This window comes from Pimephales promelas, chromosome 17, assembly GCF_988280905.1.
Source record: "Pimephales promelas chromosome 17, fPimPro1.hap1.1, whole genome shotgun sequence".
Lineage (NCBI taxonomy): Eukaryota > Metazoa > Chordata > Actinopteri > Cypriniformes > Leuciscidae > Pimephales > Pimephales promelas.
This window is the reverse complement of record NC_142785.1, coordinates 19,726,292-19,740,051: the sequence shown is the minus strand read 5'-3', so window position 1 is coordinate 19,740,051 and position 13,760 is coordinate 19,726,292. Positions and strand designations below refer to the sequence as shown.

General features: G+C 38.4%; 1 protein-coding gene across 3 annotated transcripts in view; it reads right to left on the bottom strand.

The window, feature by feature from the left end:
* The window catches only part of afap1 (actin filament associated protein 1), a 58,911-nt gene that overhangs the window by 26,717 nt on the left and 18,434 nt on the right, over positions 1–13,760 (bottom strand). For all 3 annotated transcript variants that reach the window (XM_039661420.2, XM_039661419.2, XM_039661421.2), the window contains exons 2-3: positions 5,645–5,773; positions 5,411–5,493 (exon numbers count right to left, since the gene is read on the bottom strand). In XM_039661420.2, coding sequence (XP_039517354.1) covers positions 5,411–5,493; positions 5,645–5,773 — 212 coding nt within the window. The remainder of the gene's footprint in view (positions 1–5,410; positions 5,494–5,644; positions 5,774–13,760) is intronic.

The following is a 13,760-nucleotide window of genomic DNA, read 5'->3' as shown; positions in this document are numbered from 1 at the left end:
GGTACGACTTGCCTAAAAGGACTTTTTCATGAAATAACTTTTTGTTTTGAACTTTCTATTCATCAAAGAATACCAAAAAAAAAGCATCATGGTGACACAAATATTGTGATATAAAAATATTAAGCAGCACAACTTTTTCAACTTTGATAAGGAAGGTTTCTTGAGCAACAACTAATATTAGAATAATTTCTGACACTGAAGACTGCAGTAATGATGCTGAAAATTTAGCTTTGCCATAACAGAAAAAATAATAATTTAAATTGTATTAATATTTCACAATTAACTTCTTTTTTTAAAATAATTGTTCAAATAAATGCAGCCTTGGTGAACTTTTCTTTCAAAAACACTACTGACCTCAAACCTTTGAACAGTACTGTACATTGTAGAATGAAATATGGAAAACCAAATGGGCAAGGAACATTTTTCTTTTATGGTTGTCATTTCCAGTCTAAAGGTTCCCAAATACAGAAGTGCTATTTATCAGTTCCTTCCGTCCCATCAAGCCATAAACTGCTCAACTAAACAAAGAAGACGGCTGTGTTGCTGCCTGTTATGGTTTCGGTTCATCGGGGCATCTAAGCCCGGAGGGAGGACAGAATTCCAGGCAAAAACTGCAGTATGAAGAGCCTTGCTGAAGCAGCGTTTCGTTCCAAAGCCGCCCAAGTATTTTTAGGCATAGTTCCACCTCTGGTCTGAGCTGGAAATCTGTATGAAGCATATCTGCACCTACAAGAAGAAAAAAAGTGCACTTCCACCCATTCATGCAACATCTAGTCCATCAATAAGTCTGTGCTTATGTATAAAGAAACAAACTTGACCTACATTTCAAAAAAAGAGCTCAAAACTTCACACTCCCTTTCCAGACCATTTCACCTTACAACATACTGTAGTGTATAGAGATATTGTGCTACGTTTGGGATAAGTCTGAGCCGTAACAGACGTCTGGGCCAGTCTGGGTCTATTGTATTGGGACTCCAGTGCAGGTTAGCCAGGGAAATGCACTAAGTCAATAATTCAATATTTTAACCTATTTTTCATATTTCCTCTTTTGGTTGCCTTGAAATGCAGTGTATTCATGCACAGCAACTCAATCTCACTTACACACCCATTCAGTGCAGTGGAGTTGGGAGATTTGTGTCCCTACAAATGGTTTTCCATGTGTTTTGGAGAATCCTTTCATTCTCGACTGGTTCTTCAAAGAAACTTTCCAGCAGTCCCATACAAAAAGCAGCTGAATAACTAACTGAAAGCTCATTTTCCCGAATGAAATGACTATATAAACTGTCACTTGCTATAACCTATAAAAGATGTTCAGAAGGGTAAAAATCACCATCTGTATTGGTATTCCCATGGCAACGGACAAAATGCATTGTAGTGCATGAATCATAATTCATTTTCCTCCTTTTGTCCATGACACAATGAGGGATTAGGTCATTGCATTCCAGACTGCGGTTAACCCTCCTTAAAAGGGAGGGGGGTACAGTAGAGCCCTTCGCTTTAGCACAACTGGATCTTAGAATGTCCATCGTTTTCATTGTGGGCCTAGAAATAAAAAAACATCAATGCAAAAGTACCTGATTGTCCTGTTATGATGGACTATTGTCATTAACTTTGGGAGATTCACTGTGAGAATGAGAGATACAGGGAAAACAGGAAGCTAAAAATGGCCTAAAATAAAGGGGAGGTTCTTTAATAAAAGACTCCCCTTTGGGTTATAAAGTGCAGACAGATAATGAGTTTGTCTGTGTCTGTGTTCATTAGTGACATTGTTGGGGTGCAGATTTGGAGGCTGGGGGATGCTGTTGGGGAGGAGCAGAAGCCAACATCAACACAGATGGAAGTCATCATTGTCCCAGCGGAGTCTGTTATGGTTTCCCCATATTCTCTTACACATACTCTCTCTGCACAGCTACAAATGGCAGGATGTACTGTAAGTCAATGACTAAAAAAGTGTACCATGGACTTACTTAGTCCATGACAGAATCTAATGTTTAATGATATATGGCAGTGTTGTCTTTAAACTCACTGTGCATGATGGGATGGGAGGGTTGCATTATCATGTCTCTCTATAGTTCCAGTTTCTCGGTATAAAGGTTTTTTTTTTCCATTCTGTTCCATTCAAATGCATTTTGTCTATCTCATTTAAAAAGGATGAATGTGCCATGAACAGAAACAGAACCAGCACTCAACACTCGTACTAGAGGAAGTTTTGAGATGTAAAATACAAAGAGATTTGATTGAGCCACCAAAAAGAATGATGTAATCTTCGCTTACTGTTTAGACAAAAGAACAGGCAACAACTTATCAAACTATAAGTGTACTGCACTGCTAGTGCTAATGGGCCTGTTTACAACTGGTAACTTCAAGCGTTTTCTCCGATTGGATGGCTATCCCATCGTGAAAAGATCAGGTGTAAATGCCCTGCAAAATCCCTTTTCCGATCACTCAAATCACTGCAAACCAGATGCATTCCAGCTGAAACAGGACAAGTCTAAATGTATCTGGTTTTTGAAACCACATACTGTTTGTACATTTTACTCCGCCCAAAATGTAAAAACAATAAACATGTGAGAGCATGTTACAGGCTATATGACATCTAATAGTTAGATATGGCAACGCTGCTCCAACTAAGCATCTTTTTAGCAAGCTGACGCACAAACTAGCGCAAATAAAACTAAAAGTTGCAGATCCTCAACACAATAAAAGTAGTGCGACTAAATGATCTTACCAGTGCTGATGCCGCACTTTCTCCTATTGCGATCTTGATCTTAAAAATGAGCTGAAGATAAATAAAATGCAATCCATATCCGTTTTGCTTTCGTTGACATAAACTAAATTTAAATTGAATAAATGTTAATTTTTGCGGAAACACGTTATTGTGGCCTAGTGTAAATGGAAACATTTTAACTAGGGCTATCAAACGATTAATCGCATCCAAAATAAAAGTTTGTGTTTACATAACATATGTGGGCGCACTGTGTATAATTATTTTTTATATATAAATACACGCACATGCTTGTATACATTTAAGAAATATTTTCATGTATACTGTGTACTTTACTAGATACTACATACTGTATGTTATTTTGGATGCGATTAATCGCGTAATAATTTTTTAACAAATCAGATCATGCTATCTGATCATTAAAAACACATGAAGTGACTGGGTGTAAACAAGCCTGATGTATATTCATATTAGTCTATTCATTAAATGCACAAAATTCATTTTAAATAACGTAAATTATACAAACTAGAAAAAAAACACAATGACATTTAATTTAAAAATAATTAACTTAATTTGAATTAAATTAAACCACCTGAAAGCACTCTACGCATCAATGAAACTAGCCATACAATTCAAATAAAACTTGAACTGAAAAAAAAAAAATTCTTAGTACAAACTGCACAGTTTGCCACTGTGGGCCCTACAAGAGAAATTATCTTTCCAGAAGTGTTGGATTCTATGATGGAATCTTGACATGAACAGTCACTAGTATAGCATTTGGGCGAAGAAGCTTTTACAAATGTGACATTTTAGTATAATGTTTGCGTATAGTGTGTTTTGTAAAAAAGTAGGCTAAAGTTATGCAATTTCCATTCACAAGTATTGCTGTCACTCCAAAAAGGGCTATTGAAACTGTGCATGGATGGGCAGTAAGCATAACTTTCACTCATCTCTAAGTAATTGTAACTATTGGTTGAAAGAACTAAACTAGTATTTAGCAAGCACTATTCATGAACAGAAAGTCAGAAATTCCTCCCCTGGGTTCATTATAGTACATGTACAGGGAAGATTTGCAGTGAATTTGCTGCCAAACATTTAGAAACCCAAAGCCACAGAGTTCAATTCAACACAAACACACACACACAAACAGAAAGTCTCCAGACAAGATTCTCCCCCTTGCGTACTGTGGCGTCTGCTGTCCTGTCCACGGCCCTATCTCACCAGTCACCACCCACATGCCCAGCTTCAGTCCCTTTCCTTCAATTCCTCTGTTTTTTCCCTAAGTGGTTTTGACCACTTGTAAGGGCCATAGAAGGCTTTAGTCAAACACACATACACACACACACACTGAATGTGCAGAATTAGGTCTGGCAGGAATCTGACAAGGAGTCCGTTTATAAACCTGGCTCACTGACGCAATACTAAATCATCACATAGCTGGAGAGAGAGAGAGAAAAATGGAATGAAGAGGATGGAGCAGCGGGTGTGGTTGATGGAGAGCAGGAATAAGAAAAACTAAACAGCGCAATGGAAAAGAAAAAAATGATGGCCAACTTTCGTGTTCTGCCTTTCCTCGGGCAGGTTTTTGCACAGACAGAGGTCCGAGCTTGGATTGTCGTAAATGGATATTTCTCTTCCATCATCTCACTCTACAGTCCCACAATCCCCTGCCCCCACACACCTTCCGGGAACGGGAACAGTCGGCCCCTCACACACACACCGGGGTTATGCACGGATGGCCGAGGTAGGAAAGGATGTTTCTAATTATACTGTAAAGTGCTGAGTGTGTAAATGGTGAACTGAAAAACAAGGTGCTGGGATGTGTGTGTTTGAGAATGGCCAACTGCGACCCATGAACACCTGCTATTCATCACAAGCATCTGCTGCTGCCCTCCAACAAAGATGATTGTTATTCTTAGTGTCACACATGTGAGCAAATACATGCGCGCAGGCGTAATCTGTTTCATGTGTGACGGATGAGACCACATCAGGGTCGGTTGTCGGTAACTATGAGGTCATGTGACAAAGCAAAGTGATGTGAACACTTCCTGCTGCTGTTTTACAGAGCTCATAAAAACACAGAGCACTTCACAAAAAGAGACCATCAAACCACCAGCCAGTGGCAGTCAGGGTTCAGACGACATCACTTCCAGTTCCAAATATAGGACAATGCTATTTTTGTTTCTGGAATGCTAAAACAAACTTAGAAAAACCCTAAACTCACTGTAAAGAAAGCAAAGCTTTCCCTGTTGACTTTTTGTTTAATAGAGCTGGGTGGTATATTGAATAAAACACTCTGTAATGTTTCAGTAACATGAACTAGCGATGAACAATACTTATACTGCATTTATTCATATTTAATGCATTGTGCAACTAACATGAACACAACAATGATACAATTTTTATTAGCATTAACAAAGATGAATAAATGCTTTGAAAAATATATTGCTCATTGTCCATTTGAGTGAGCAAATGCTAACTACTGTTAACTAATGAAATCTTGTTGTAAAAAGTTAGAGAATAAGGGACTAACAACTTTGGTGGCAAGAATAAATTATTAAGTATGATTTTTTAAGACAAATATAATACTTTTACTCAGGAAGGATGCATTAAATATATCAAAAGTGACAGTAAAGAATATAATTGTGGCTGCATTAATTGTAATAATATCTATGCACATCTTACCATCCAGGGGTGAGGAATCTCTGGTAGGGGCATCTGAGGTGGGGCCGGGAGAGAGGTGTGTATCTCGGTCTTACATGAAGGCTCTGAGAGAAAAACAAACACATTCATAGAGAAAAATAAATTGATGTAGATATTAAGTAGACATGCGTCATGATGATGAAGCAACATGGTGCAGTGTGAAGAGTTCATCTGAAGTCAAAGGTGAAATGAGCAGAGAAAGCGGTTTGAGCTTACCTCTTGTGGCTAGAACTCTGTGTAAGATGTTTAATATTTGCTGTTTCTTCTCTCTCACTCCAGCAGTTAAATACTCTCTGTCTAACAACTCCAGAAAGACCCGCAACTCTGCCAACAACTCCTCCATCGCTGAAAAAACAAACGTACAAGATATTCAATAAGCAAAATAAGAGCACAAGTTTGAGGCATAACATCTTCGGCTGGGTGATTTTCTCCTATTGACACTGTAAAGATGGGCCGTCAGCATTGCTCTGCCCTGAGATGCTGGCTGGCATCTCGTAAAAGCATTGAATTATAGGTATCTGTTGGCTCGGCACCTGAGAAATATCAAAGGCTATCAAATGTGAATTGCAGCCCTGGAATCAGAGGTCTATAAAACAGCATTACAATGGGCTCTGTCCCATACAAACACATAGCTGAAGGTTTACATAAGACTGCGAGACAGGAGGGGGGGTACATGCTCGGCTGCTGATTCTTGACGTAAAACAGAGAATAGAGCTCACTGATTAGTGTGTTCGTGTGTGCTATGAAAGTGAATTGTGCATCGTGTCACTGTATGACTGCTGGTCTGGATTCCAGCCATCAAGATTGCCGCTACACTGACGTCTGGATATTTTTCAGGTTGGCTATAGTTCATTTGTATGCAGGTATTACCCTTTAAAGTCCCTCCTTCAAGTGCGCACAAATCAAATGTGCAGTTTTTTCTATTAAATATATGAAATGTTCTTGTCTTTAAAGGAATACACAAGACAATTGGGCAATATGGACCAAACAGTTTACCTCTGTTTGCAGTGTATCTGTATTTTCTACAAAATGGGTTAAATGTTTAGTTTTACAATGCCCCATTACAATAGTCCCTTTACTGTTAGTACAACACAAGTGCAATTGCTTGTGTTAAATGTAGAATTTTTAATCTGCATTTAATATCCAACTACAAATAATTTAGCAAAATGTATATTTCAGAAACAATGATTGTGCTGCAATTATTTTGCACTCCATCTGTGTTTGACGTATACATGCACATCGGCACACCATCAGTGAAGTCTGTGAAGTTTAACAGAGACTCGCTTACTGTCAGAATGATATATATTGAAATCGAAAGAAATTGCGATTTCCTGTATATCTAAATATGTTTAGATCTTCACAGTGAAAGGTAAAACTTCCGAAATCTCTGTGTAAACAATGAGTGACGTACACACGCAAGCGCCTGTGCCTTCAGATCAGTTGGACATGGCAAAAGGTAAACACAATATAAATACTGTTCGTTTTCTCACACAAATCGAACGTTTCGTGTCTCTGTGCATGCTCTTTGAGGTGGGCTCCATAGACCTCCATTACATGAGTGATAAACAACAACGGTTTGACCGAAAAATATCAAAATTGAAAATACTGTGGAAACAAAGACACCTACATCTTGGATGCCCTTGAGGTAAGCTAAAACATATCAAAAATTATTTTCAAAGTGAACTATCCCTTTAAATGCATTAAACAGAAGGCTACATGCATCTGACAGGAGGGTAGCCGATTTAAACTATAAGTTTAAGCATGAACCTCATAAGCACCCTGTGTCCTCCAAAACATCAATGTTTATCTATATAAACGTCTCATATCTCATTTAAAAATATATCAATATATTTTACACAAGTCGATATACAGTCCTGCCCTAACAATTATTAGAAAAAAGTAGAAAGTTTATGAACATTTTTCATGCGTCATAGTTAAAATGACTGCCCAAGCATGATTGATTTAGGAAGACATTATGGTGTCCTTACATAGGGACATCTAATTTAATCATTGGAGTTCTTCTTGTTTTACTGGATTATTCAAATCACATGTTCTTGTGCTCGACTGAATAGACATTTCCTCACAGTACACATGTTGAACTGAACCTGTGTTACCGTTGACTGCAGTCTACCATCAAACTTCAACAGGTCAACACACTAAAATATTTATTCACAAGCTTTTTGGGATAATTTTTTTCTCCTAAAATGTCTATTCTGAAAAACTACATTGATGCAAAGGTGATGGAATGATTATTAGGAACACCATACTAATACTGTGTTCGACCCCCTTTCGCCTTTAGAACTGCCTTATACGTGCCATTGATTAAACAAGGTGCTGAAAGCATTCTTTAGAAATGTTGACCATATTGATAGGATAGCATCTTGCAGCTGATGGAGATTTGTGAGATACACATCCAAGGCATGAAGCTCCCATTCCACCACATCCCAAAGATGCTCTATTGGGTTGAGATCTGGTGACTGTGGGGCCATTTTAGTAAAGTAAACTCATTGTCATGTTCAAGAAACCAATTTGAAATGATTCGAGCTTTGTGACATGGTGCATTATCCTGCTGGAAGTAGCCATCAGAGGATGGGTATTTGGTGGCCATAAACAGATGTTCATGGTCAGAAACAATGCTCAGGTAGGCCACGGCAATTAAACGATGCCCAATTGGCACTAAGGGGCCTAAAGTGTGCCAAGAAAACATCCCCCACACCATCACCACTAGCCTGCACAGTGGTAACAAGGCATGATGGATCCATGTCCTCATTCTGTTTACACCAAATTCTGACTCTACCATCTGAATTTCTCAACAGACCAGGCAACATTTTTCCAGTCTTCAACTGTCCATTTTTGCTGAGGTCTTGCAAATTGTAGCCTCTTTTTCCTATTTGTAGTGGAGATGAGTGGTACCCGGTGGGGTCTTCTGCTGTTGTAGCCCATCCGCCTCAGGATTGTGCGTGTTGTGGCTTCACAATTGCTTTGCTGCATACCTCGGTTGTAATGAGTGGTTATTTCAGTCAAAGTTGCTCTTCTATCTATTAAATCAGTCGGCCCATTCTCCTCTGTCCTCTAGCATCAACAAGGCATTTTCACCCACAGGACTGCCGCATACTGGATGTTTTTCCCTTTTTACACCATTCTTTGTAAACCCTAGAAATGGTTATGTGTGAAAATCCCAGTAACTGAGCAGATTGTAACAATACTCAGACCGGCCCGTCTGGCACCAACAACCATGCTATGCTCAAAATTGCTTAAATCATCTTTTTTTTCCCCATTCTGACATTCAGTTTTGAGTTCAGAAGTTTGTCTTGACCAGGACCACACCCCTAAATGCATTGAAACAACTGCCATGTGATTGGTTGGTATATAACCCTAACCCTATATATATATATATATATATATATATATATATATATATATATATATATATATATACACACACACACAATTCCTGCATATAATATGGCATTCAAATAAACCCCAACAAATAAATAAATAAATAATTCACAAAAGGATAACTATGAACATTTGTTAAATATTTTTATAAAGGAACATTTTCGACTTTTGAACATTTTGATGGGTCTTAGATCTTATTGAGACCATTTCCAGTTGTTCCAATATCATTCCCTGTCCAACAGCTTGCATGTCAGAGTGAATAAAGCTAATGAAGCACTTTCAGTAGTGGTGGCCAAATAACACGAAAGGAAATACACTTTAAAAACCAACCGAGCGAACCAAATCACTGCATTAAAGAGCACCAAGTGCCACACAGAAATGAGGACCACCTTCAAACTGCTTGGGGGCAAACAAAGTCAAGAGAAAGAGAATGAGAGGGAAAAAGGGGGAAAACTTTAAACAATAACAACCACCCACATTCACAATTCTCTAACTCTGATTCTTCTTCATTCACACACTCTCGACCGACTAACCTAGCGTAAACAAAACTAAATGATAAAAGATCCAAGATGTGAGTCCAAAAAGCCCATCTTTAAAAAAAAAAAAAAAGAAAGACACACTGCAAGCTTAAATCCTGAGGAATGACAAAACACATCCAGACCAATTTTTTTTAAAAAAACAATTCTAGTCTTGTTTTACAAATACCTCCCAAATTGACCAGAAGGAGGCTGATGCCAAGCCAGAGAAAGTTTCAACAAGCAAAGCTGATTTTAATTCGGTGTTGACAGAGAAAAATAATGGATGGTACTCAGCTAGTTGGTGGTTATCTAGAACCAGTTTGACAAGTTGACCTAGTGAACTCTCAGAAAAACATCATTCACAGCCTCTGCTGAACAAAAATCACATTATTCTATCATTCCAACCCAAATTCAATAATATAGAGGGATGTGGTCTGCAAAAGCAATTGTGATGTAGCCAGCATGCAAGAACCAGTATTATTTGTCTGCTGATGTAGAATGTGTGTGCATTTGCGTAGGTGTGTATATGTGGTTACGGTCTACCACCCAGGCCGCTGAGAAGCAACAACATCTTTGAAATTCACCAAAAGAAATGTGTGTGTGTGTGCGTGCGTGTACACGTTCAGATTACAGAGTACTTTTCTCTCCACGCTGTCATCCTATCTGACCCTTCCGTCACATTTTAGAGCAGTTCTCTTTAATGAACCGTTCAAATCCTTATGCACATGATCTATGACCTACGTATATAATCAGACATTAACCCCATGCCAAGTTTCTATGGAGCACCCACGGTCCCACATCCTTCACTCACTCTTCTCTTCTTTTATCTCTCTCACTCCCACTTCTCCATTTCTCCATTTCAATATGGAGCCAAGACGCTTTTTTCCCCTCACTTCTCACTTCAGATGGGGAAAGACATGGTGGCGGCTAACAATAAACCTTTGAAAAAAGAGATAACAAACAATCCTTTGCTTTGGTTAAGAAACCTGCCAAGAACATAAATGTGAACTTCATGCCCTTCTGTCCTCCCTGACTCCTCATCCAGTGTAGGGCTTCTCTTTGATGTCTGCTGACAGGATCCAGACGGAGAGCCTGAACCGGTGATGACTGAGATACAACACAAGCTCCTTCTTACTCCAATCCGGTTTTACACACCCAACGCCTTGGAGGCTGAACAGACGGACCGATAGATGGATTGGAGGAGGTAAAGATAAAAAGAAAAGCATGCCAATCTTGCTTATAACACCACCAGAGTCACATCAATGATCTTTAAAAGCAAATCAGTTCACTCTGCTGTAACAGTGTTTTGTGTAATAGCAAATAAAGCTCTTATCGGACTGAAATTTCTCAAAATTGTGTTGAGCTATATAATCTTTTATAAATCATCAATAAATTTGGACAAAAGTTATACAATACAACATCTTCAAAAATATTCCTCAAATTGTGTAAAAAATATTTTCCATAAGCTTTGAATATGCATGTACAAATCTTTATTATTTACTAAATGTATATATATATATATATATATATATATTTTATTCATTTTTTTTAAAGTATATAAATACATATTTTTATAGTTTTTATGAGAGCTTAAAAGTGAATGTTAATTCAGAAAACAACCACTTGGATTTTTTCCAAAGCAATAATAAAAAGCTTAAAACTGCAGTCCGGGCGTTTTTCCTCCTTGTCGCCATCTCTGCTCGAAATCTGCAATTGCGGAATTATCAACTTTACGTGAGTTGTACTTCAACACCCTCGACACAGCGTGGATGAACACAATGTTTGAGGAGAGTGTGAGGCTGTCAGTCACCGTGCCGAATCTGCCGATGTGGATACTGGCATTCAGAATCACAGATTATTCTTTTTGGAAGTATGACCAACATAAGAATTTTCATTGGAAAATGTCATCTGAACTGGTTAGAAACATCCACCTTTGTTCTGGCTGCAGTAAATCGCGCTGATTAAATCTAACAATTGCTTATAAGTTATCATATCTGTCTTATCAAAACTGTGCAAATTATACTTTGTTCAAAAATTGTTGATGTTAAAGTCAGCATTGCGTGACTACATTTAATGTCATTCCGATATGTATCCTTGTTTCCGGTTTCAGTCTCTTTTTTTCTGTAGCCTTTTTAAAGTCTTTTTCATTTTTCAGCAGGTGAATCTTCTGTTGTCACTGGTGATTGTCGTTTGAACCTTTCTGGATCTGCCATCAAATGAATAAATTATATCAAGTGCTGTGAGAATAGGCCATAAATCTCCACCTCCAGCATCCTCCTCGCAAGCTTATACTAGCCGAGACTCCTTTATGTGAACAGATGTGACGTAATGACGCAAAGGTGCTCGAGATTCGAAAAATGTTAGAATCTCCCGCGGAAATCCACCAGTACCACTGAAATTAAAAACATTATAACAAGCTTACCACTTAAATAGACATAAGGCAAGCAGATAGTTTTGAACATTGGCTGGTTAGGTATTTTCTCAAATATGTATTTTGGATAATTTTTAACCCCAAAAAAGCTATGGACTGCATCTTTAATGCAACTGCAAATTTGTATTATTTTCAGTTTAATTGATTTTTTTAAGGGGTGATGAACTGAGAAATCAAATTTTCCTTGAGCTTTTGACATCTAAGAGGTCATCATATTATATCATATTATAAGAATATCCTGTAAGTTTCAAAACTGAAAACATCCTTGTTAGTCCAATAAAAGCTTTTATTGACACCAGGCTCAGCAAACGACTCGTATTTCCAAAGTGGGGAACTATGACATCAAAGATGATAAAACACCACCCCCGCAAAAGAAGATCAATGTCTACTTCAACACGGCCGTAAGCCCCGCCCACCGATTAGTGCGTTACACGCATAGCTAAATAACATAGACCTACCTCGTGATGACAAACCGGATCGAGCTACCGAGCAAAACAAAATATTGTGCAGTGCCTGGTTGTGGAAGAAGACAGTCGCTGCATAAGCTTCCTCTGGATTCCAATAGGACTGCAAAACTTTATTTTTAATGATGCTCCAGCTGATGAGGGTAAAACCGTCTGTTCGCTTGATTTCACTGAGGATTGTTTTGTAAACAAGACTGGATTTCCAGACCGATTAAGAGTAAAGAACGGTGCTGTGCCGTCTATATTGGATCTGACAGGAATTGCACAAAACACGGACTCTGGGTCGAACATGTATGGGTGAATCATTCCTGTTGCCATTTTACAACATTGGACCTTTTCTAAACAATTTCCCCTACGTGCATCGACGGGTGAGTTGAAACTCATTATAATATGCAAAACTGTCATCCACTCACAGCAGTGGGTGTTTACTTCCAAGTCTTCAGTGCGAGACGCCCATAAAAAACCGAGCATTTCTGAGCTGGGCCCAAAACTAGGGTAGAAAATAGCTTATTAGTTATTTATTTTGATGTTTTTGAATGCAAGCGAACGTCATAAGTTCACCTCAGACAACAATATAATACAAATAAAATTTAAAAAGCCAGTTCATGACCCCTTTATAGATCACTAAGAAAAATGACCTCAAATCATTGACCTCTGTAGTTTAGTTTTAACTGAAAGGCAGGACAGCCACCATATTTCCATTGATTTTTCTATGAGCAATTGGTCTCTGTCCATGTCCCTGTTCCACTCGAGCCCAAAATATCAATATTATCAATCATCGAATATATATATGGTTACGGTATAGATTCTCTCGTAGATCTGGGTGCCCAGAACAAAAAGTTTGGCAGCTGTGAATAAGGCAGCTACTAATCTGTGGTTTGTGAAATTAGGCTGCTTTACGGTTTGGCCTCATCATGGTTACCGCTCACTGCCACAGGCCAGGGCACAACAGAGTACCACTCCGGCTACACATGCCTGGAAAATAGTAGAAAACTACAGAAGAAAAGGAAATATTCAACAGATGCTCCACTGTCCCACTAATGATGGCCTTCAATAGCAGCATCTGTGTTGTCACATATATCAAACGCACCGGGATCATCAATAAGAGAATATCTCAGCTGTGTGATTACATTCATCTCTGTGTTTGATTATATGTGTGTAATATCCATACTGTATGTGTTCACATGAACATATGAGGAAAATACTGAGGTTTCAATTATGAAAGGATGGTTTAAAATATAGGTCCATGTGTACTTGTGTTTATGAGTTTGTGTGTGTGAGTGTGTGTGTAATTACAGAGCATTAACTCCTAAACCACAGCGGGCAGAGAGTTGGGAGAGAGGAGCCACTGGTTACAGAAACCTTTAAGAATCATCCTTCTAGAGGGTGGGGGAGACTCCATGGTGCCTGGGAAACTGAGCAGAGAAGTGATTGTATCCACTTTTTATGTGTGCATTTATGAATTCTCACCAGCATTTGAGTATATGCCTTCCTAGTTCCAACAATTACTTGGGATGAAT